General features: G+C 41.0%; 1 protein-coding gene across 1 annotated transcript in view; it reads right to left on the bottom strand.

Annotated features, from left to right (window-relative positions):
- Positions 1-385: 385 nt before the first annotated feature.
- Positions 386-25,149, bottom strand: part of RNF144B (ring finger protein 144B) — a 142,608-nt gene continuing 117,844 nt past the window's right edge. The window contains 5 exon segments of the mRNA XM_015559751.1: positions 386-1,648; positions 2,805-2,894; positions 8,945-9,089; positions 10,985-11,189; positions 18,299-18,359. Coding sequence (XP_015415237.1) covers positions 1,508-1,648; positions 2,805-2,894; positions 8,945-9,089; positions 10,985-11,189; positions 18,299-18,359 — 642 coding nt within the window. The 3' untranslated portion in view covers positions 386-1,507.

The raw sequence follows: 25,149 nt of genomic DNA on the forward strand, positions 1-25,149 counted from the left end.
TTCAGATTGCCTTAACAGATTCTAAACTCGGCTAAGAAGACAGCTGCTCTGAATTGTGTTTGAAAATACAGAAATAATCTGGCCAGTGTGGCTCAATTGGTTGGAGCATCATCCTGTACACCAAAAGGTCACAGGTTCGATTCCTGATCAGGGCACATATCTAGGTTGTAGGTTCAATCCCTGGTCAGGGCGAGTACTGGAGGCAACTGATGGATGTTTCTCTCTCTTTCTCTCTCTCTCTCAAAAAAAAGGTAAATAACATGATTATCAATCAGTATTTTTACAAACTGAAATTGCATGATGTCATATTAAGTATTGTTTTTAAAAGTTATGTTTGAGTCTATACTTGAGTAAGTTAAGAACTTGCAACCAAAATTTACATATATAATATGCAAAAAACCTTTAGGTTGCTTTGTATTAAACAATATTAGTCACAGAAGAAAATACAGAATGGCTTTTACATAAACATTTGTGTGTTGTACTATTGTGTGTAATAATACACACTATTATTTTATGTATCTATCCAGGCATGCCCAGTGGACAGAAATTCTAGGTGGGCAGCAAGTTATATGGGTTCTAGATATACATATGGACTTTAATACTCATTCTTGGTGTGTACTTTTAGGTCTAATTCTAAATTTTTGGGTGTATGAACACAGCGCTCAAGAAAGGGCCCTGCTAATCTATGATGCAGGTTTTGAACCTCTGCCACTCCACCCAAATACTTCATGTAAAACAAGCTTGTAGACAGCAGCCACTGGCTCTCTGAGAAGAGTTTATCACCTTAAAAAAGTTACACTTGCCAAGAAAGAGAGACTAAATTAGACCATATTGTTTTATAGGCTGAAACCCTTTTACTGGGAAGGGACAACTTCCTCTGCACAGCAGTTTCTCCTGCTTGAAGCTGAGATCACACAGGGAGAAACCTATTGTGTTTCTGCCAAGTGACTGTGGGAATGCTGGGAAAGCACGCCCAGGAGCTGGCAGAGGCAGAGCCACCTTATCACCTCCTGAGATAAGCAGCCTGCTTTATCACTCTGACAGAATTTCCCCTGAAATAGTCTCATCCATGGGTTTCCCCCCATGTTTCCCTTGGTAGTCAGATCAACACAGAACAGACTCTAGCTTCTCAATTATCATGTATGTTGCCAACCGTGACAACACCTTTATTATACTGAATTGTTCACTCAGGCTCCTTGAATTTGGCTGGAAGTTGAACAGTCCCATGGGATCCTTTAGGTGATAAAACGATGCTGTGTTAGTTCCTTCCCAAGAACCCGAAGCTTCTGACATGCTCCACAGGTACAACCTGGACTGCAGAACCTGATTCTCTTTACACAGGAACACACACACCAGTGCTTGGCCTTTTCTGGCGCCACAGGTGGGCAGGCAAGTTCAAAGTCTGGACACAGAGGCACTTCCAAAATTTGGCAAGAAAAAGGAGGCGAGTTCACCAAGTGGGGCTTTATCACTGTGCTATGTGGCACGCGGACACAAACAGAGATCTTTAGGTTGTGGATGGGTCATGCTTTTTCTTCTTGCCTCGGCAGCACTTGCAGACACAACAGATTATACAGGGGGAGGCCAGGAGTAGCAAGGGTGAAGTCACCAAGGCAATGATGCCCAACCCCACAAGAATCCCAACCACCTGGAAATTAAAGAAAAACTATTTTAGCAGTTGAATCTTCCTATATGTCTACTATACCATCAGCTATGGACTCAAAATTCCCACTGAAACCCTAATCCCCAATATAATGATGTTTGGAAATGGGTGTGTTTTTTTTTGAGGAAATTAGGACATGAGGGTGGAGCCCTCATGAAGGGATTAGTGCCCTTAGAAGAAGGGATACCAGACAGCTGGTTTCCTCTCTCTTCACCCTCTGCCATGTGAGAACACAATGAGAAGATGGGCACCTGTAAACCAACAAGAGAGTCCTCACCAGAACCCAACCCGAACCCTGCTGGCACCCTGACCTTGAACTTCCAATCTCCAGACCCATGAGAAATAAACTCCCATTGTTTAAGCCACCCAGTCTATAGTAATTTGTTATAGCAGCCTGAACTGACTAAGATGCCATCTCAGACACATAAAACAGTCACAATTATGGAACATTTTAGCTAGTCCCCAGCAGTGGTCTGAACTGAATAATTCAGGAAGATACCAGACACTAAATCAAAGGTGAGAAGAACAAACCAAATGCTAAGTCAGGCTCTGGCACAGACTTAGTATAATCATGAAATGTTGGTGTTGGCTCTCTCTCTACCTGAGTTTCCTCAACAGCTTCATAGGGATGTTAATAATGATTACTAGGCTATTAACACTGGCTCCTTCAAAAGAAGCATAGCCTTTAATAAATATGAAACACTATTAAAAATAAACCAGGGCTCCCTTTGAACCTGTCACATAATCACACAATGGCATGTACAGAGGGATCTAAGCCCCTGCAGGGGCTCGTCAGGTTTAGAGCATTGCCTTTCATAGCAAATGCCCCATGAAGGGCTGTAGGAAAGTCATCCCACCATCTTTTTCAGGAGGAAAGAGCACCTGTCCTCATTCCGCAAGTCACTGTTATTTACTTGGCTGCTCTGGTGCCCTGCTCCTCCACTTATCTTTAAGAGTATTGTGCTCATGAATTAACTCCAAGCAGCTGATCCATTCCTTTTCCCTAGCCCTGCCCCAGAATTCCCCAGAACCTCCCGGGCTAGAAGGGGTAAGCAGGAGTAAAGTGAGGAGGATGAACAGGCAGGTTTTCTAAGCCATTGTGAGTCTGGTGTATCTCATGCTCCTTTTAAGGTCAGGGTACCTGTGTTCGGTTCCATATCACTGAGGCTCTTGAGTGGCCAAGCTTATTCCTGCATGGCCCTTTGTCGTAATGTCTGAGGAAAATGTCGTTCTGAAAAACAAAGAGAAAGGTTTCGGTAAGCATGTAATTCTGAATTGAGAGACGGACATCAGATCACCGCAGTGGAAGCAAAGGCTCTTTCTGGTACTTTTAACAACAGCTTCTAGGAATTCCAAGCCCATAATCTTTAGACTCTATCTCAGCAATTTTCTATATCACCAAGTGAAAACAGAGGATAATCAATGAGACTCTTGACTGAGTCTAATAGAGATCAATGGCCTGACCAATTATCATCAAAAGGTAGCTCTATCAGAGGTCTGATAGGAAATGAGAGGACCATGAGGGAGGCAGCTCAGAGATGGTTGTAGTAAACAAGGTGATAAGATGCCAGGGGTTGAGATGGAGAAGAGGAAAATACAATCATGCGATATTAAGATGGGTAACTAACCAGTGGGGAAATAGGGAGAAATCGCACAATGAGGGGAAAGTCACTGGGTAGAAGGTAGTGGCTTTGTTGAGAGAAACACCATAGAGAGGGGTTTTGTTGGGAGGTGACGACCACAGTTTGGATATGTTGAACTTGAGAGATACTTGAGACATCCAAGCAGCACTGATCAAAAGGCAGTTGGTTACATAGATGTGAATTTGGGGGCAAAGACTTGGGAATCAGTGTACATGGGGTAGGAAAATCCACAGAAGTAACTGAGATTACCCAGGGAGAGTGCAGACTGAGAGGCAAGCAGGCTGTTGAACACAACCATGTAAGAATGGATAGAGAAAGAGCCTGGAAAAGGAACTGAGAAGAGGCCAGAAATGTAGAAGGGAAACCTGAAGAGGTGGAAGGTGGTCAAGATGTCAAAGGCAGCAGAGAATCTAGGTAAGATGAGGACTGAAGTGTTCCTTGGATTTTACCCAAAAGCAGTCACTCGATGCCTTGGAAGAACACAGTCGGGGTGTGACTAAGTGGCAATCTGAGCGCGGCAATGACTGGAGGTAAGGAAGTGTCAACAGCTTGAGGTAAGTATGCTTCATTGGAGGCTGAAGGGACAAGAGAAATGGAAAGATGTAGACTCGAGAAAAGTGTTACCTACCCACTTTTAAGTGGGACACAGTTGAGAATGCATAGATAATTTAGAGACTAGAGAGTGGAGAGTGGAGAGTGGATGCTGAAGTTGGAGGAGAGAGAAGAGATAACTGAAGGGGACAAGTTGCCAAGGTACCCAAAGCAGATTAAGAATGCCTCATCCTCCCACTGGGGACTGGAACTATTTTAACTAAATTTTTTAGATCTAATTCTTACTTTGAGTAAAAGACTTTTTTTCATATTCTCTTGATGTTAAAATTTAACCAGCATCAACAACATGCTAGAATAGGAGAGTATGTTCAAAGATCAATAGACTATAGCTTTTCAACACTATCTCAAAGCCAACATAATTAAGAGCTTCGATTGTGAGTTTATCTTTTTTTAAACAATTAGATATTTTTAAGTAAGTAATCCACTATACATCTTCCTCTCACTGTGTTGTCTTTGTTTGGGGGGCGGGGGGGAGCCTCTTTTCTCTTCATTAGCTGCCAGAATGTGCTTTCATAAAGGCTCAGTAGTGGCAGAAGACAGAAAACTCATCTGGGATTTAACTACTGTGACTGACACATTCTTCTGATTAATAACACTTGTCTGAGGCTTTTTGTTAGGTAGTTTCCTTTAAGCTTCACAGATCCCCTGAGAGAGCCACTATTATTCCTCTATTTTTATTTTTTGTTAATCCTCACCCAAGGATACTTTTTTCATTGGTTTTTAGAGAGTGAAAGGGAGAAAGGGAGGAAGAAAGAGAAATATTGATGTGAGAGAGACATATCAATTAGTTGCTTCCTACATGTGCCCCAGTCAGAGCCAGGGATTGAACCTGCAACCCAGGTAATGTGCCGTTGACCGGGAAATGAACCGGTGATGAGTCACACTGGCCAAGACTATTATTACTCTTTTAAGATGCAGTCATTGTGCCTAGTCACCTGGTGGGGAGAGGCAGAGCCAAGAGTCAAGTAAAGTGCTCCTCTACCCCACCAAGGTGCCCCAGACCTTCTCCCATGTCAGTGGGCTGACCTTATGAGCTAATTGATCGTGGCAAATGCCATACACAATCTTTCCTGAGGCCATAGGAGGGCTTCCTGCAGCTGAGATTTGTGTGGGGTGTTGCCTAGGTGGATACCACTCAAAGTGTGGTCCTCCCTCCATCAGCTTCACTGTCTTAGAAACTCAGGTTCCCGGGCCCACTGCAGACTTCTGACATGGGGCATAGTATCTGTGCTTTAACATACTTTCCACATGTTTCTGATGTTCACTATAATTTTAGAACCACTACTTTAGAAAATTTAGTTTAGAATGGCATTTCTCAAACTGTGTTCCACGGGAAACTAGTGTCCTGGGATCCAGTGGTAGTTCTGGGTGTTCCCTGGCAAGGTCAAGTGAGTTTGGGGAAAGCTGCATCTAGAAGGGGTAGAGTGTATGTTAGTATGTCTGTGGAACCTGTTTATTTAACTTAGCGAGTTAAATAAACACATTAGATTATGGATATTTTGGGAGACAAGTTCCCTTGCCAAAGCTTCCAGGAGATACTGGTCTAGGCTGAAGTGACCTTCAGGACAGCTCAAGGATACCCTTCCCTCCCTGCGAGCAGTTAGAACCTGGTAGTGTTAGTACTCAACTTTGATAATTCACGTCCGCCATGAAGCTTTGATGAAGTTTTAAGGTGACACTGGCAAGTACAACCAAGTAGATGCCAAACTCGCTGAAACACACATTATATGAAATAAGTACTTTTTATTCTAGAATTAGAATAGAAATTACTGTGTCTTCTTAAATGAGATTGTTTTCAGAATAGCATTACAATGACCTTACAGTGCACTTGATAAAGTGTTAAGGGAACATAAGAATGACATATATTCATGGATTTTCAGTCACTGTGTGAGATTTTGACCGTTTTCATTTTCCAGTTCAGGACTTTTTCCCTCCTATATCTGAAATAACTGTAAAATAGATTTTTGTGGGAATTTTAAAAACTCTATCAAAACACCTTTGGGGCATTATAAAGACCCATCCACAGAAGTATATATGAAAGCACACAAAACGCTACAGGTTTCACTGATTTTAGTGCTACTATTAAGTTATTCAATTTTTGCTTGTCTCATGATTAACCATAAAGATAACAAAGTATTATTTTTAAAATTCATAAAGGGAAAATTGTAGGACAATCAGAGGTGAAAAATTAGAATTCTGTCTTTTGTATGTTTCTCATCTGTATTCACTTCCTGCGCTGGCTTTTGTACTTGAGCGTGTTTTCTTTACAAATGCTCTCTCACCACTCTGAAGTCTGCTGACTGTACCCTTAAACATGCTTATGGTATTCTGCTCATTATGGAAAAAGGAACATTTTATAAGTTTGTGCTCTGCTAACTGTAGATATTTATTACTCTATGAGCTATCTATTTTTGTAACCACTGTGGTCTATCATATCTTAATAGTGGTAAAAGGGAGGGCGATATCCAGAAGAGAAGCTTAATTTGCACAATTTCAGACAATCTGTGAATGTGAAAACTATACTGTTGCTCTGCTATAACCCAATCTACTATAATGTAGAGAAATTATCTACCTTGAAATTCATCCTAGCAGGTGGAGTTGAGCTAAACTCCTTCTGGTTTTCCTTTGAACTCTAACTATAACAAGGCCCCATGGCATCAGCCCAAGGAGAGGTAAGATGCCAATGTGCAAAGGGCCCTTTAGTTTTTCCATTAATTCTAATATAAGAGATTTTTTTTTACTTACATATATATTTGTTTACACACTATAGGTGGGTATCATTGAAAAGCTTGATTTAATACACATTTAAACCGCTCCCCGCCCCCGCCCCCCCAAAAAAGAAAGAACACCTAAATTTATGCAGTGACAGGAATACCTCATCCCCTGAAACAGCAGGGATGAGGATCAAGGCAGGAACACCCTCAATGTCTGAGAAAAAGTCAAAATCACTGTTTGGTGTTTGTCTAGGGACTGGATTTTGGACAATCACCCTTCTCCTAGACCCATGCTCTACAACTTTCCTATAAACAAGGATCAACACCACATGTGACATGGAACACTTGTCTACAGAAAAACATCGTTACCAACAAGGCAATGCCCCTGGCTAAAACCAAGAACATGAGGTCGCAGAGAACAATGACCAGAGAACAATGCTGTGTATCCAGCCACCTGGCATCTGTGCCATTTAGTCTCCGAGTCCTGGAACAGTCAAGTGATGGAACAGTGTGTTCTTGCAACTCCATGCCACACACACATTTCGGCCAGAGGATGGAGAGATCTGGCGCACACATTTATCCCCTTATATTCTGGCTTCCTAAAGAGAACCTCATGGGCTCAGCCTGCTTGTGGATCTGAACCCAATTAATATTCTGGTGAAATCTGGAGGAAAACAAAAAAAAAAAGACTTCTCCCATTTGTAAAGCATGAGGGGTGTACAATCCATGAAATCCTCATCTAGACTAGCACTCCTTTGGATTTATGAGAGGTCTCCACTATCAAACTTAATGGTAATTCAAGGATTATAATAGAATTGTTTAAAAGAATGAAAACATTTCTCTCAACCTGAACTGCTAAGCTTCTAGAGGCTAAGATGTCAATTTTCTTCTCCCCAATTTATACCTCTTCTTGAAACATTGACATAAAACTGATTAAGATACTTGCTCATAGATATCATCCTAAACAACTTATTGAATTTTCAGTTAACACCCAGGTACATGGGGGCCAGCATGCATGCTGTATCAACTGTATGCTCACTCTGCAACTGTGTATGATACTGAAGCACTACAAGACTTGCTTATTGAATTGAAGCAAACTGGGCAATTAATATGGACAACTGGGAAAAGAATGCCACCCACCCGTGACTGAGGGCTTACACTGACATGCACATATTGTATAGGTCCAGACTGCCCAAGTTGGGAATACCTGTAAACTACATAGGCGGCCTTAAACTTTAAAACACTGTAATTGAAAACAGTAGGATGAATTCTCAACAATCCTTTACATCATCTTTTAACTGAGGTTACCACTAGCCTTAGCACAGGACTGAATGAAACTCCACCTGAATTTGAGAAGACATGCTTCATGAACGGTTAGGAAGAAGAACAATGAGACTAAACCTCTTTGTCTAGAAGGGAACCATGATGAAACGGTAGCAATACCTCTGTCATGCCAATGAATGGGACAGTTACCTGAGAGACACCATTGATTTGAATGGCTTTTTTCTTTAAATTCAAACAGAGGAAAACAACCTATTGGCAGTAGGCAGCACAATTGCTCCCCTAAAGATGCTATGGCATTTCCCCAGAACTTGTGAAAATGTTACCTTACATGGCAAAAGGGATTTTTCAAGTGTGTTGAAATGAAGACCTTGAGATAGGGGAGATCATCCTGTATTGTCCAGATGGACCCAATCTAATCTCACTGGTACTTAAGGTAGAGAAGCTGTCCCAGCTGTGGTCAGAGGCAATGACTCCGAAAGCTATGACATAAGGGTCAGAGGGATGTGCTGTTGCAGCCTGTGAAGACAGAGAATGAGGCCACGAGCCAAGGAATGCAGGCAGCCTCCAGGAGCTGGACAAGGCCAAGAAATGGATTCTCCCCTACAGCCTGCAGAAGGAATGCAGCCCTGAGGACACCTTGATCTTAACCAAGTGAGTCCCACATTCGACTTCTAATGTTCAGAGTTAAAGATAAGAAGTTGGTGTCATTTTCAGCCAAAACTTTGTGGTAATTTTTTAGAATAGCAACATAAAACTAAGACACTAATAGTCCTTTATATAAGAGAATGAAACAATGCCCCCAAAGCAGGAATTGTCCCTAAAACAAAAGCTTGTCTTTAAAGCAAAGGTGACAGGTGTTATGGATATCTAAAGTAGCGGGCTCAGGAAGTCTCATTAAGAAAAATAATTTTTTTGGCAGGACAAAAGTAGGCTCAATATTTTGAAAGGAAAGGCTGTCGGACACTGGCTGTTGCACAGGTACAGGATGGAGAAAGATGCTGGGAGAGAGACTTCCACGTGGGACTTACATCCAGGTTCTGCAGACAGTACCAGCAAAACGTGTGCTTGCAGTTCTTGCACATCATCTGAGCACAGCCTTCGTTGCGTTCGATATAAACCCGGCAAAATGGGCACTGCTTAATGGGGGCGTCTGCATCTGTCCCAACGAGGGCCCTAGAAACACAGTGGATGAGAAATTATTGGGTGGGGATGGAGAATGCTGCCTGGTTTTTTAAAAAGCCAGGACCACAAGGGTGTACACTAACCAGACCTATGGTAAGAATAAGCTATGGTAAATATAACGGATAAATAATGCCCTTCTAACTCAATTTTATGGCCAGCAATTGGATCTCCCAAGGCTCCTGATGTTTAGGTAGTGAACTCTTTGTAACCTGTGCTTAATTCACCCCCCAGGGAAAAGGGTGGGGGTAAAAATAGGTGTGACAGAAATTATTAGTTGTTCGGATAACTCAAAACAAAAACAAAAAATACCTTAATTTATTTATCTTTGGCTTTGAGTGGATTATATCGTCGTATTTTCCACAACTGATTTAATTCATTATTTTGCCCAATTAGTATTTCATTCTCTGAGCACGCACTGAATAAAAAGTGCAAGAAGTCTGCTACACGACAGAAAAACTACCTCAGGATCTGACGGGGCAGAGATAATCCAGCTAATAAGCTGTTTAAATAAACAAATGAAAGAGGCTGTGGGGAGTCAATAATCAACACTTTAAAGTAAAAGCCCAATGTCATTGAAAAGACCTGCTCCAAACAAATGGATAGGCCAATACAGGGTCACAGCTCAGAGGGACACAGAAAAGAAGGGGAGCGTGGGTGTGGACGGGAACTCGAGATGAGCTACAGCACTGGGCAGCACTCCAGCTACTGTTCATCAACACCGACACCCAGAGACACCCACTTCCCAGTGTTGTAAAAACTATAACAGAATTTGGTGCTTACAATAACCTCATAGAGCAGTGGGACAGTTACTATTTTAATTACCTCCCCTCCCCCTTTTTTTTTTTCAAATAGAGAAACATCCCATAGGGTCTGAGTAGCTTGCATGAGGTCACATGGGGGCCAAGTGACAATGTCAGAATTCAGTCCTTCTCCCTCTGGGATCTTTACATTGCCCTGTGACACCCGGGACCTTACTGTGGTGGCAGTGAAAATGGAGGTGGCACTGGCTAAAAGGGCACATGCCTGCCCTGTGTACTGGATCTGTTTTCCCTCTTGATTTGTTTGGTCTGAGATTCAAGCACAGTATCACAGCCAGGTAGCACTGCTGCTCCTGAAGAATGGCTCTACACATTCTCAGGGCACCGAGGGCTAAGCCAACTGGACTGCAACACTGGCATTTCTGTTCTTGCCGGTGCAGAACAGCCATAGCCTCAAGCAAAGCAAGGGATCAAACACAAAGGTCTCTCACTCCGGGCCCTGCGGCTGCCATAAAACCCTCCCTACTGAAAGGTACAGATTTAATTACTTCTCATCATTACAGAATCTCAACCTTGGCACCACCTTTTCAAAGCATCAAGTAGTGAGAGATAAGCTCTTTTCCTCCCTATGCATTTAGCACTGCACTATACTGAAGGCTGTTTCTGCTGCTGTCTTCTCTCTGCTGTGATTGGCACGCCTCGGGAGCTGGCAATTTAGATAGGGGAGAAAATAATTTCTGCACGCTTTGCAATCTGGAAGAATGAGGTATGTCCATAGCTGGCGGGTCTGATATTAAGCAAATGGCTGTGAATAAGCTAAGACTTCCAACTGAGAACCAGTGGAGCACATGACTCTCTAACTACAGGGAAATCAAAACTCATACAAACTCTAATTTCAGCAGTATCTGAAAGATGCTCCGGGGTAAATAACTAAAATCCCTCTAGAAATGCTTTTGTGGGTTAGTCTTTGTTAACAACTTACCAGTCTTGAGACACTTCTCAGAAAGTGCTGCAGGCAAATCATGAATCTCTAAATTCCATCACAAGGTAAGTCCTCCTCCAAGCAACATATTTTGTGTTTCTGAGAAAACTAGTGAATAATCCCAAATACCACATTTTTGTTCTTACCCGTGCTCTGTTGGCAAGACGACAGGCTGACTGTCTCTACAGGAGACCTCGGCATGCCAAGCATCCTTGCAACATGAGCAGAACTTCAGGTGGCAGGAAGGGCACTCCACCAGCACCGGCTGTCCTGGGTCACCTGACACAATGGGGCACACCGTCTGACAGTCTGCAACGGGGCACCACGTTCGGTAGGGGTCCAGGTGGACTTCTAAAGTGTAAAGAAAGGGAATGTGATGGTCTCTCTGTCTTGCATTCAAACTCAAGGCTTTCTCCCCTTCATTTCTTCTCTTTTACAAGCTAACATTTATGGAAGCTTAGGACAACCAAGGGCAGTGATTTCTTCACAATGGATTCAAACCTAAAAGGTCAGTCAACCCGGCCACATTTCCCAGAGTAGGTGCTAATGGAATAGGTCACCATTGCCCTTATCTATATATATAAAAGCCTAAGCAACCGTTACAACAGAATGACCAGAATGACCGGTCACTATGATGTGCACTGACCACCAGGGGCAGATGCTCAATGCAGGAGCGGCCCCCAGCCCACAGGCCCCAATCACCGATAGGGCCTGCCGGCCAACCTGCCGGTCCCACCCCCTTGCCAGCAGGTCCCGGACTGGGACAGGGAACCAGGGGTGGGTGGAGGTGGATGCGGGCAGCATGAGAAGGAGGAGTGGGGGAGGCAGGGAACCTGATCAGCACTGATTGCCAGCCAGGCCTAGGGAACCCACCTGTGCAGGAATTTCGTGCACTGGGCCTCTAGTAAACAGGTAAATAGCAGTGTCATTAACCAAAATTTGCAACTGTTGGACTACTTCCCACCTTTCAGCACTCAAGATAGTCAAAAATCTCAAGTATCATCTACAATTAATTTGGGTACTATCTTGGAGGAAATTGGACATGAAGAACCCACCAAAGCAAAAGAAAAAAATGCATAAAAGATTTTGTCATTTCAGGCACTCAGAATAGGTAGTGAGGTTTCTTCTGCTGTTTAGAGAGAAATTAAAGAATAAGGAATAATCAAATACTTTAGGGACCAAATGATGACATAGCTAAAAGGTCAGATTGGCTGTCAATTTGAATCTTCTTGCTGCCCTACCAATATATCACTTAGAGAACATTTGTAAAAGACCCACATACTCTAAAAACCAAAGGTAGGGACTTTCACAGACTAAAAAATGTCAGGTACCTCATCAGTTAGATCCATGAGGCATGCAGGAAAGAAGACAGGGTTGAGGGATGGATGACTGTCTCTCTATTCAAATGTTTACAAATCTTGTTCAGTTTTTCATTTTTTCTATAATAACAGACTCCATGTTATATAACAAGACCTTCAGGGAACATATCACATGAGAAATGATGTTATTTGAAGGGTAGCATAGCCCCTTTTTTTCTGAACCAATGTACAGGGTGTGACAAAAGTAGGCTTATAGTTCTGAGTATGAGGACCACAGAGTTTATTCTTGTGTTATTTGTTATTATATTATTTCCCATATGAACAATTATAAATCTACTTTTGCCCCACCCTGTATTTTGCAAATTTTGAACTGATGAGATTCTAGTTTTCAATCTCCTAAGGACTGTGATTTTTTTAAAATATATTTTATTGATTTTCCACAGAGAGGAAGGGAGAGGGACAGAGCGTCAGAAACATCGATGAGAGAGAAACATTGATCAGCTGTCTCCTGCACAACCAGTACTGGGGATGTGCCCACAACCAAGGTACATGCCCTTGACCTGAATCGAACCCGGACTCTTCAGTCCGCAGGCTGACGCTCTATCTACTGAGCCAAACCGGTTAGGGCAGGACTGTAATTTTTGAAAATTTCCACCCAGGAGGCAAAGAAACCCAAAGGGAGGTGCAAAAAGAAAACGAAACTATTAAGTATGAGCTTGGTTTTAAAGGTAATAACTTTACAAATTCAGTACCAGAGGGAAAAAGTCCAGTCAACACTGTCACCATTAAGGTCTTGCCTAGAAAATGTAACAATTGGACCTATGCTTATTGTAGGTTTTCATCAAAAAGAGCACCCTCAAACATATTTTCTTATTTAATTCTGGGGGACAGGAATTGGAGCCTGGTGGGCCAAATAGAATCAGAAATGGGAAACCTATGATTCAGAGATCCTCAGATCCCAAGAGAGATGGGCCGTCTAAGATCCCTAAAATTTTGGGACAGGCTGGTTAGAAAACCAAGGAGATAATGACACACAGGCATTCCAAGGTCTTACCTTGTATGTCCATACCATTTATATTTTCATCCAAACTCTTATAACTGTTTCACAACTACTAAGCCCAAAGAAATGTAGGCTGGTATATAACTTAGATTTAAGGACTCCCAGATCAAATATCCACTCACCATCCATTTTAAATCATAGGTCTTTTCAAGTCTGATGACAGAACCATGAATAAGCAGCCAACCTACACATGGTTTTGATCTGAAAGCTTTCCAACTTTTACCCAAATAATGCAAAAAAAAAAAAAAAGAGAGAGAGAGAGAGAGATTTACATATGTAATAAAGCAGTCCAACTTGACAAGGAGCTAAGTGAGCAGAGGGAGAGTCACAGGAGATTACTTGGGAATAGTAGTCAAGGGCCTGATCACCGATTATGATGATAAGGGCTAAGCAAGACGAGGAACCATTGAAGGGAGGGCCATGATATGATCCCCATTTGTAGATTACTCTGGCTACCTTAGGAAGAATAGGTGCTAATAGCACAAAGTGGCAACAGAGAGATCTATTATGAGGCTATAGTAGTCATATAACCCAAGGTGATACACTGGGTTATATAAAACCTGGATTACATAAAACATTCTTTATTACTATTATGGTAAATTCAATTCTACCTCCTGGCTTTTGGCCTAGGAAATAGTAATTATGCAGAGAAACAAAGGCACCCTATCCAAAACACTGAAGGTCTAGTTTTTTCCCCCCTTCAAATTTCTTTTCCAGAGTTGGCTAAAAAAAAGTGAACTAATGAATATTCAACTAATTTCTTCTGCACTGGTAGTGATGAACACTTCTTGTTGCTTTGAGATGGAGAAATGTTCAGAAATCTAGAAAGAGAGAAACCAAGAGTCTGCATAAATCAGCCCCTAACAGTGCCCCAAACATTTTAATGAACATGATTTCAAAGTGATTCATTGTAACATATTTACCATCAGGGATGGACAAATTCACAGACTTGCACTGGACTGTACTTAGGAAAATGACGATGGATTACTGAAGTAAAGCCCCATGACTGTTGGATCCTAAGACTCTGCTTGTTCATGCAATTTTTGCAAGGCAGGAAATGCTATTTAAACTGCCTTCTACTTCTGTATTCCGACAATTATTGGGAAGTAGAAACATTCTAAGAAAATAAAACTGCCATGAGACCTAAAGACCGTATCTGACATCAATAACCATTTTCACTTCTCAAAAACTGAACTCAGGGCCCTTTGGTTTTCCCACCTGAACTGTAACACATACATAGAGTTTGTTTCTTACTCTGTAGCATATTCTCTCAACTCACATGAGCGGTTTCTCTGCCATCCTCTACATATGTGAGGCTGTGCCCATAAAGACATCACATGAGTTTTTATTATTGTGGGGAACACCATGCCCCCAAGCTAATTTAATTACCAGCTGAAATAAATCAAACTGCTTTAATTTTTATGACCCACTGCATTTTTAATTATGCCAAAGTTAATTTGCTTTCTGATATCTCATAGAAAAAGGTTTTCGGAAGATAGTTAAAATGCAATTGAATTAAACTGATCAGAATTAACATCTGCTCCAGGAAATACATTCAAGCAGAGGTGGCCATCAGCACAGGGGTTGCTCTCAAGATAGTTGAAGACAACCACAGAATTTCAAACTTGGAAACAACTTTTTAAATGACCTCGTACCCACAGAAGTTAGGAGTTTGTGTGATGGGGTTAATGAGTATATGATGGGGTCCGGCCTTTTTTAACTCCTAGAACACCATTAACAATAACCATGCTACTAAATAGACTTTAATTCCCACTGCCACCATGGGAACATTTTCTCTTCAAAGCAGCAACTTAGAAGGCCTCATCTCAGCAAGTCATGATCTCCTTGGCGGAGCCAGAGAAAGGGGGTTCATGCTTATAGTAACAGCATACTTTAGGGAGAAAATGAGTATGATAAGGTGGTGTAAATGAATAAGCACTGATTATCAAATTTCTATACAACTCTCTGGAATCTAGGACAACGAGCATGGAAACATGCTGGGAAAAATTGGGACTAAGTTGAAAAGAAAACAGAAGTAAATTTATTAATTACACTATACACTCAGCCCAAGGTATGATTCTGGAAGATGCTTTCTTATTTTAGTTCAGAAAACTGGGGGAAAGGGAAGATTTAGTGGTGGTAGTGATCAATAATGACAACAATAACAATAGCTGGGATAATTTACTGAATGCACACTGTGACCAACACACAATAGTTACTCATTCTCTACAGCAGCCCCATGATAATCATTCCATTTTATCCCCATTTTATAGATGAGGAAATAGAAGTGTGCACAGGAAGTGGCACTTAACAATGTGCCTCTCCTTCGAGACCCCTTTAGAAATCTTATCCTACATGCAGATAAATGTCTTTCCTGCAGATAGTCTAGATTTTCCAAAGAAAACTGAAACATCGACAGGGTGCTATTTTAGATTTAAAACTGGTCAACAAGAAAGAACTGAATGGTAAAGTAGAAGAATCGTGAAGCTGAGAAAGTGTTATCACCAGAAAGCACAGACTAGCTTAGGAAGGAAACCTTAGACTTAATCATTCACTTACCACAAAACACCAGAAAGGCAGCCTCACTCACACACACACACACACACACACACACACCCTCCCACACACACACAATAAGAACAGGCTTGTGATCAAAAACTATAAAAAGGAAGATGACTAATGAGAGATGGGAGGTGTTAAAAAAAACAAAACACTGAACTAATGATAAGGTCATTAAGTGTCACAGTCTTTAAAAAAAAAAAAAAAGCCCTAGGACATCAAATAACCACACAGGGAGCTCTGGTAAGACAAAAGTTTACTAAACCTTACTGCTCAGGCACAAAAGATGGGGTGGGACCATTTCACCAAGGACAAATAAAAGAGTGAGGTGAAACCTGAAGAGCCATATCATAAATGTTATGACTAAAATGAAAGGAGGCTTGTGAAAAATGCTGAGAACAAGAGGGCTTTCAAGGAAAGATGAAAGCAGCCTCTGGAACTGCACTTGGTACTTAGTGCATAATAGGTGCTCACTACATAAAAATGTAGGTATTGACTATCTGAGTGAATAGGACAGGATTAGTAGGATTAAAGAAAAACAAATCCTTATTTTACTTCACTTTTTTATAAAGAAGAACAATCTGGCACTTAAAATGTTTGTTTCTAACCACTATATAATAATATAACTAGCCAAGAATAGACACCTTAACCTATCAAGGAACTAAAGGAACTTGGAGTTATAGTAAGTAAACAGGGTCACAAAAATAGAAAAGGTCCTTAAGGACTAGAGATGGATAATCTTAATCCAATTTTTGAAAAAATTCTTTTGAAAAGTAAATTCTGGAAGCAAGAGTAAAGCAAAATTCTAACATTAATCATCAGACATGTGTTTTGAGAAGCAATAGAAAGTAAAGCAGTAAAAAAAAAGTAAAGCAGTAATCACTAGCACATGCCAAACTCAGTCCCTAATACTGGAAGACTGACACAGAGAGGGGAAGCCACAAACACAGCAATAGCCAATGGAAAGTCACGGATGGATGCAAAGTGGATTCACAGAATAACCAATCAATTCCAAATGGTGTTTCTCTGCTTTGTATAAACAGAAGTGATTTGGACCCATTCAACAGATTTTTTTCCTCACAAAGACTTAGTCAAGTGTAAAGTGAAGTAGAGGACAGTTAAAACACAGGATAATGCCTGGCGGTGTAGCTCAGTGGTCGAGCATTGACCTATGAACAGGAAGTCAGGTTTGATTCCAGGTTAAAGCACATGCCTGGATTGTGGGCTTGATCCCAGTAAGGGGCATGCAGGAGGCAGCCAATCAATGATTCTCTTTCATCACTGATGTTTCTATCTCTCTCTCTCCCTCTCCCCACCTCTCTGAAATCAATAAAAATGTATTAAAAAAAAAAAGAAACATGGGATGACAAACTAAAAACTGAGAAAAGAACTTGGTATGCAATAAGAACTGGACAAAACTAACAATCATTTTTATAACCAAGACCTCAAAATTGCGTAGCTGATAAATCTTGTGTTTGAGATGAATATGAAGTATATTATGTAACAATGACACATGTACAACTTAGAAAGAGTACCCCAATCAAGTAAACTTCATTGTGTACTACTGAATTAACTTAAATTTACTTAAAATGTCTATTTTCTAACATAATTATTCCTCCTTGTTTACATTTTAGGGATATACTAATTAACTAAAATGCCTTTTTATAAATACACAAATGGGTGAAATAGTAAATTTTATGTTAGACATATTTTACCCCAATAAAAAAACTATAGAATTTTTTAAAGTTTTATAGGTGAGGAAGCTTAGACACAGACTATGTGATCCCAGGCAAGTTTCAACCTCTTCAATTGTAAGTTTCTGTATCTCTAAAATAGGAATAATGAAATCAATTGTCAACTCATGGGAATCTCTTAGGGGCATCTGCCTAGAACTTGCGAGAAAAAAATAAATTCCATGTATGAGTAAAACTATGTGGTCCTCTTAAAATGCCTCAAAGCAGAGATGTGCAAGAGCACCTATAAAAGACAGTTTGGCTACAAAGCCTGCCCAACTTGATTGTAACCAGACTGAATACATTATCATAGCTAATGAAGAAATAAGCCAATCACAAGTAGGGGTGAACACTACAGGAGCATCCAAAAGTCCCAGGCACTAAGCAAAGTCTGTTGATATCCATCCATGCGCTTTCTGGGGAAAAGCGAGTCTTGGCCAATGATTTTTCATGTGTGCCTCACGTAGGGAAGGTTATTACTGCTGTGAAGATGGATGCGCCTGTGAAATGCATATTAGCCCCTCCCCTTTCATCTCTCTCTAAAATCAATCAAAACATATCTTTAAAAACCAATATAAGGAAAGTTCTATTTCCTGCGAGTCTGTATTTTTCCTGGCTGTGGCTGAGAACGTTGAATTGTGTATTGCAATTACAGTTTTCCCCTTTCCATGTACCCTTGTGGCTTTGTTGACAGCCCACAGCTGCCTTAGCCTTCCATGCAGGTTAGTGGGAAGATGACAGGTGTAAAACCACATTTACCATCAGGTAAAAAGAAGAGGGCATACATACCTCGTTCAAATTTTAACCGCTGATAAAGCTGAAATTGATCCACAGGTACCAAACAGGCAATCTGAAACCAGACACATTATAAAGATGAGATTTCAGTCATCGCAGAGGCCCAAGTTACCAGCCTTATAATTCCTCCTTGTTTGGCTTACTGTATTATCTCTCGACAAATTAGTTTGCAAATGTCTTTAGCGCAGCAACACAAGCAGCAATCCCTGAGTCATCCCCAACCATCTGCCAGGGCTAGGAGTCCTCAAGGCACCAGTTACAGAACTGATTGATCACCTTCCATTCTTCAATCAGCAGCTACTAAGACCAAACAATGAAATCTTTCGACTTCCCGAATTATTTGTGTGCATATGTGAAAGATGCTCTTTTTCTCTTTAGATTCATTTAAGAAATTTTTAAAAGATTATAGTTCTAGCTTTAGAATCCTTAAATACTAAAGTCAGATAGATAGTGAGTCAGGAAGTATGAAAACTTCATCTGTTGCCTAAGGAATAGTACCTTCTAAGCAACGTACAAATCACTTCTCCTGACAAAAATCATTCCAAGAGGCCCTTGATTATCATGCATCGCCATCCATGCCTTGGTAGAAAAGAAAAGCCGAAGATGTTGCTTGTGTCTAGGCTCCCATTTCCATTTCTGATAGCAAAGTGGACCAAAGGTTCATAAATAAGGATTCATAGCGAACCAAATAGCACTGCAGATTAGTTCCTTTTAAGTTGCATTTCAAAGTCAGATGCAGGCAAAGCTAACTACTCTTAATGTGGCATTCTAAAAAATAGCAATACCATTGATGTCAACATGTAAATATTGTGATATGGCTTAAAATATTTATAACTGAAAAAAATCTAAGTATTTGATACAGGACACAACTTGGCAATTTTGACTCTAAAGTACTGCATATTTTTGGTTAGAACATATGTTGGTGAAAGGTCTTGCAACTAATGGAAAGAAGTGTGCTTTGAGAAAACAGGAGTAAAAAAAATGAGGCAGCTAAAATTGTACTTAACAAATATAATACATTTTAGAAGGCATTCAAAGTCGAATTCTCCTCCTCACAACACATTCATTTATTTTGTAAGTGAATCAACTTTAGTTAAATATATGAAGAGCCATAAAACAGGTAAGTTCTGTCTTCTCCATTTTAAGTAGAGCAAAGTAAAACATAAATTTAATTTCATTATAAACTTTTGCTCCATTTGTGAGGGAGGGAGGGGAGAGAACGTTGCATTTTCACCTGGCACTTTAAGTAAAACCTCCTTAGCAATCACTAAAAAATTATGGTTAATTTTATGAGTCTTTTACCATATATTTTGTTAAAGTATGTTTACATGTTTATTCTACTGAAAGCCAGTTTTGTTTCAACTGTTATAATACTACCTGGACTTCTTTCCTAAAAGACAAAGGTACCTCAAATAAAATGCATTTGGAGACAGAAGTTGCAAGCAAGTGAAAGCATGGGAGGCATTAGGGGATCAGAGTTTAGTTACTAACTTAGTCAATGATTCATTTTAGGTGGAGGACAAATAACCTAATACTACTTTAACTTTTGGGCCAAGGTAACTTGGGAGATGATATCATCTGGGCCCAAGAAACCCCTCCCCCCTTTAAGTGATTTGAGGTTTTTGATTCTATGGGACAGTTCTATACTCTTCTTACACCTTCTAAAACTGTTTCTGGACTGATGAAGACTTTCTTCAAACTCCTCAAAATCAACCCTTAAAAATGCTTATTTTTTCAATGACAAGCAATTTACATAACAGCTAAGTCAATAACAGTTTATAAAAAGACAAAGCAAATAGGAGGAGATAAATATTTTAAATACAGAAGGAATGCTACTGTGAACAATGACTGAAATCAATGCAGTAAAAAGTCAACAATAGTAGAGCTGGATGTTTAATGTTAAGTTAGAAAGACAAATTTCACCAGAGGACATATTACTGCCAGCAGGAAGGTCAGAGGTCTCTAATATTTTTTGTCTTTCACTCTACTTTGAATCTCCTATTTATTATTTTTTAGGTTCGAGGTTTGTATGGAATTAAGCCTTAATAAGGTAAATCAATTATTTTATTGAACTCTGTGATCACACAAAGTCAGGTCTGTCACTTTTCACTATGTTTGATACTTCTGGAATAAAGAGAAGCCCCAACATACACCATTCTCTCCCCACCCCTGCCACTTAGACTTGCATCTTCTCCAGGGACTTGTTGACAGTCTATTATGGCTGGAAGCCTGGGGATACAAATGAACAAGCCGACATAGAAGCTGTCCTCAAAGGACTTAAATTACTGGGGGGGGGAGGGGGGGGGAGGACAATAAAGTTTTAAGAAAGATCTACTCCTCAATCTTATCATTTGTAGTATTTCACAGATAAGAGCTAATTTTCTGAAATGTTTCTATCACACTTTTGACTTTAGATGAGAGAGAGCTAGTTTAGATTTTATAAAGATTAAAAGATGATGCTCCAAAGTATTGAATTCCCATTCCCTTGCCATTTGGAGCTAAGTCGCTATTGCTCAAGGTCTGTCACAATTATAAAACTGAAATAAATGTTTTAGTATGGTTATAGAAGGCTCCATCAGGCAATAGGTTAAAGGGCTACTCCTTTTTTAAAAAATATTTTTTTTTTTATTGATTTCAGAGAGAAAGGGAGAGGGAGAGACACAAGCACCAATGATAAAAGAGAGAATCATTGATCAGCTGCCTCCTGCATGCCCTCTACTGAAGATCCAGCCCACACCGGGCATGTGCCCTTGACTGGAATCGAACCTTCAGTCTGCAGGCCAACCCTCTATCCACTGAGCCAAATTGGCTAGGGTGGGCTACTCCTTTAAAAAAAAAAAATTTTTAAGAAATCACAACGCCTCTAAAATTAATTGTGAAAATGAAAATCCTAGAAAATAAGAGATTATAAAAGGTATCTTATGCTATAGAATTATCCTTTTCCTGCCAACCAAGAAATTCCAAATCACTCAAAAATCATACCAGGACATTCCTTCTTAACTTTATTTTGAAATAATTTTAGGCTCACAAAAAGTTGCGACAACTATATAAAGTTCCTAAAAACCCATTCCCCCAACTTCTCCTAATGTTACTAGTAACACCTTACATAATCATAGTTAATTATTAAAGTAATAAAATTTTCATTGATACAAAATAATTAAACAATCTGTAGGCCTTATTCAAATTTCACAAACTAACCCACAATGTCTTTTTTTTTTTTCAGTCCAGATCCAATTTAGGACATCACCTTGCATTTAGTTCCCTTGACTCCTCAGCCTTCTCTAATCTGGGGCAGTTCCTCAGTCTGTATTTGCCTTTCATGACCTTGACATGTTTAAAGAGTCCAGGCCAGTTATTTTGTACACTGCTCTCCAACTTGGCTTTGTCTGATGTTTTCTCATGATTAAGTCAAGATTATGCATTTTTGGCAAGAACATCACAGAAGTAATATTGGGCCATCAAGAGGTAAATGAGGACAACCTGTCTCAGTACTGGTGATATTAACTTTCTAACTTGGTCAAGGTAGTATCTGCCAGGTTGCTACAGTCTTTGTAATATTATAGGGAGACTAGAGGCCTTCATCCTGGCCTGCGGGGATTGGGCCAAAACAGGCTCCCTGACATCCCCCGAGGGGTCCTGGATTGCGAGAGGGCGGTTCTCAGGTGATGCACCCCAGAATCAGCCTCCCTCCTCTCTGGTTCGGGGTGTGTCACCAGAGAACCACCGCTGCCAAGTGACTGCAGCTCAGCAGCTCCTGCATTGAGCGTCTGCCCCCTGGTGGTCAGTGCACATCATAGCTACTGGCCGGTTGGCCAGTTGCTTAGGCTTTTATATATATAGATATTTTGAGATTCTGCAAATATGTTTCTTATCATATCTCTGGCAACTAATTTTGTATCTATCAAAACCTCTTACCTACTATAATTATTACTGTGCGTATTTGCTTAATGATGATTTTCTATATCCATCTCTATTTGTTCATTAGAATTCTGCTATAAGGAAGAAATATTATAAATACAACATATATTTTCTTTTAATGAAATGGTTAAAACACAGAAGCTAGGGAAAGCCAGGAGGAGGTAAAAAAGCCCAGACTTGCCGAAACTGGTTTGGCTCAGTGGATAGAGCGTCGGCCTGTGGACTGAAAGGTCCCAGGGTCGATTCCGGTCAGAGGCATGCACCTGGGTTGCAGGCACATCCCCAGTAGGAGTTGTACAGGAGGCAGCTGATCAATGTTTCTCTCTCATCGATGTTTCTAACTCTCTCTCTCCCTTCCTCTCTGTAAAAAATCAACAAAATATATATTTTTTTAAAAAGCCAGACTTTACTTAGGTTTGCCCTTTAAATTATACCTCTGCTACAGTTGCTTTTAAATATTAAAAAACCAGGTTGAACATGAAATACAATGGATCACTGTATCTGGAGATGGAATTGACCTCTTGTAGATCATCACAAATCTTGAGGTGTTATGACTTGCAAAAATACTAGCAAGAGAAACAGTACTAGTCTAACGGATAAGTGTTTTATCACAATAATACAGAAACTAAGAATGTTTCCTATCTCAACCCAGAAAATAACTATTTCCTAACAGAAAAAGAAAAACGGCCCATTTACCCATTCACCTGAGTAAACCAAGCTCATCTCCTTACCTACATACTACGTTTCAAATCCTGGATGAAGAAACAAGAGGGCATCATTGAGAGCCAGATGGCAGGGCCCAGTGGGAAAGTGAAGGATGGGGGAGTCCTGGAATTCCAGGGCCAGGAATTTTTTTCACAGTTTTCTGCAGAGGGTGGGTTTGCTGCTCTTTTTTTGCCCCTTCTGCAGAGGCCTCAGTCCTGCTTCCCACAACATTGTCTGCCTTTCCCCTCAGCTCATCTAGTCTAAAAGGGACATGCCTATGTGCACACCCACATTCGATCCATTGCTGCTTAGTCCTCTTACATTTGCCCTTAGGTTAAGAAGAAGCTTAGAAACACTATTCTCCACTTATATGCAGTTTTTAAACAAATTTTTTAAATGTTCTAGAACAACTTTCAGTTAAGAACCTCAAACCTATCTATTGATTCTGGCATTGCAGATTCCTCTATCCTTCTCCACCTCGAAGTTTTACTCTTCTCCAGCCAACGTGTACTGCACCCAAAAGTCATTATTATAAACGGACCCAACCCCATCCTCTTCAGACCCTGAACCTCAGTAACAGGGATATGGCCACTTGCCTGGGCACCCTCCTCTTCCCTCCACCCCAGCTCTACACTGCAATAATAAGAGATGGCAAGTGCAGGCAGTGCCAATGGGTGATTTGGGGGGACCATTTGGATCTCAAATTCCAGGAGCCACCCTCAATGGGCATGCAGTATGTATGAGTAAAAACTGTCTTTATTTTACAAATGTAGCTTCAAATTCCCTAGTACTGCACCCCCAATCCAACCATCTCCTATCCTAGTCTTCCAGAGTGCCCCACCCTAAGTCCCGTCCTACAGAATTCTGGAGCCCCCATTCTTGGCAAGAGCAGCTTTCCTTCCTCTGGTGCCTGCTTTGCCACCAGTAGTAAAAGGCAGGCTTGTCACTCAGTGCCCTGAGCTTGAAAGGAGGGTTGGTGGGTGAGAAGCTGTTCCTGGGCATCCACTGCCGGCTGACAGTGAGGAGAGGTTCCATCCTTCAGGCCATGTCATGGTAGGTACTCACCACTCAAATTTACATGGTCCAGACCAATGGCCAGGCTCTCCCAGCAAGTGATGATACGTTCCTTTCCTAAGACTGTAAGGGACCTGCTTAAAGTAGTCATTGCCTCATTCCCAAGGCTACTGACTTTGAGCAAAGGCCTTGCCTGAATGCAGTGATGCTGTCAGAACAGTCTGTGTCCTGCCTTTTATAATTCCACGTTGGACAAGAAGCCTGCGTCAAGTATATCAGAAATGCCCTGCAGAGCAACAGTTGAAAGGACCAGATGACACAAGGAAGGCAGGCTTTACTTTTCCCTGGATCCCATGGAGCAGCTCCAGGGGCACGAGCTCTCCAGTAGCAGGACCTCCCCGCAGCTTCCATGACATTGAAGAGGAAGCTGCCTTTTCTACCATTTCCTACACAAGCAAGGAGTTCTGCAACTGGGCATTCAACACTTTGCTGATGAAGCTGTTTCTGATAAATGAGGCAGAGCCCCAGCTGAGCCCATTTGAAAGCATTAAGAAGGCAGGCAAGACCTAAAGCTTGCAGGAGGCAGACAGAGCACAGCCAAGGGTGTGAACTAGATCCATGCAGGGAAGCATTTGAAGGAAAGAGCTTAAATTCCTTGTGTCTTTTGAAGATGAAGAAATGTTATACTTACAAGCATTTGCTAAGACAATAAATAATGAAGAACCCTGTCTTGTAATATAAATAGCAGGACAAAGGGAACTTAAGCCTTAGCCAGAATTATTTTTAACAAGCAAAGTATATTTACGTATTACCTGAAGAATTCAACATTTTTTAAAGGCAGAACATGGAGGTACAATCCAGTCAAGCAAAATATGAATATGCCCCCTTGTGATGTATTCAATAATATTTATATTAAGAGCTCTATCCTATATAATAAAAGCCTAATATGCTAAGTGTCCGGTCATCTGTTCAAGCAATCAAAGTGTATTATGCTAATGATATGCCAAGGTTGCTCGACCACTCGCTATGACGTGCACTGACCACCAGGGGGAAGACGCTCCGACTGGTAGGTTAGCTTGCTATTGGGGTCCGGCCAATCAGGACTGAGCAAGACGGGCCGGACACATCCTGGATTCCTCCCGCAGTCCCCTCCCGGCTGCCCAACCTCCTGCATCCCTCCCCGACCCCAATCATGCACTGGTGGGGTC

The sequence above is a fragment of the Myotis davidii genome, unplaced genomic scaffold (assembly GCF_000327345.1).
Source record: "Myotis davidii unplaced genomic scaffold, ASM32734v1 scaffold53, whole genome shotgun sequence".
Lineage (NCBI taxonomy): Eukaryota > Metazoa > Chordata > Mammalia > Chiroptera > Vespertilionidae > Myotis > Myotis davidii.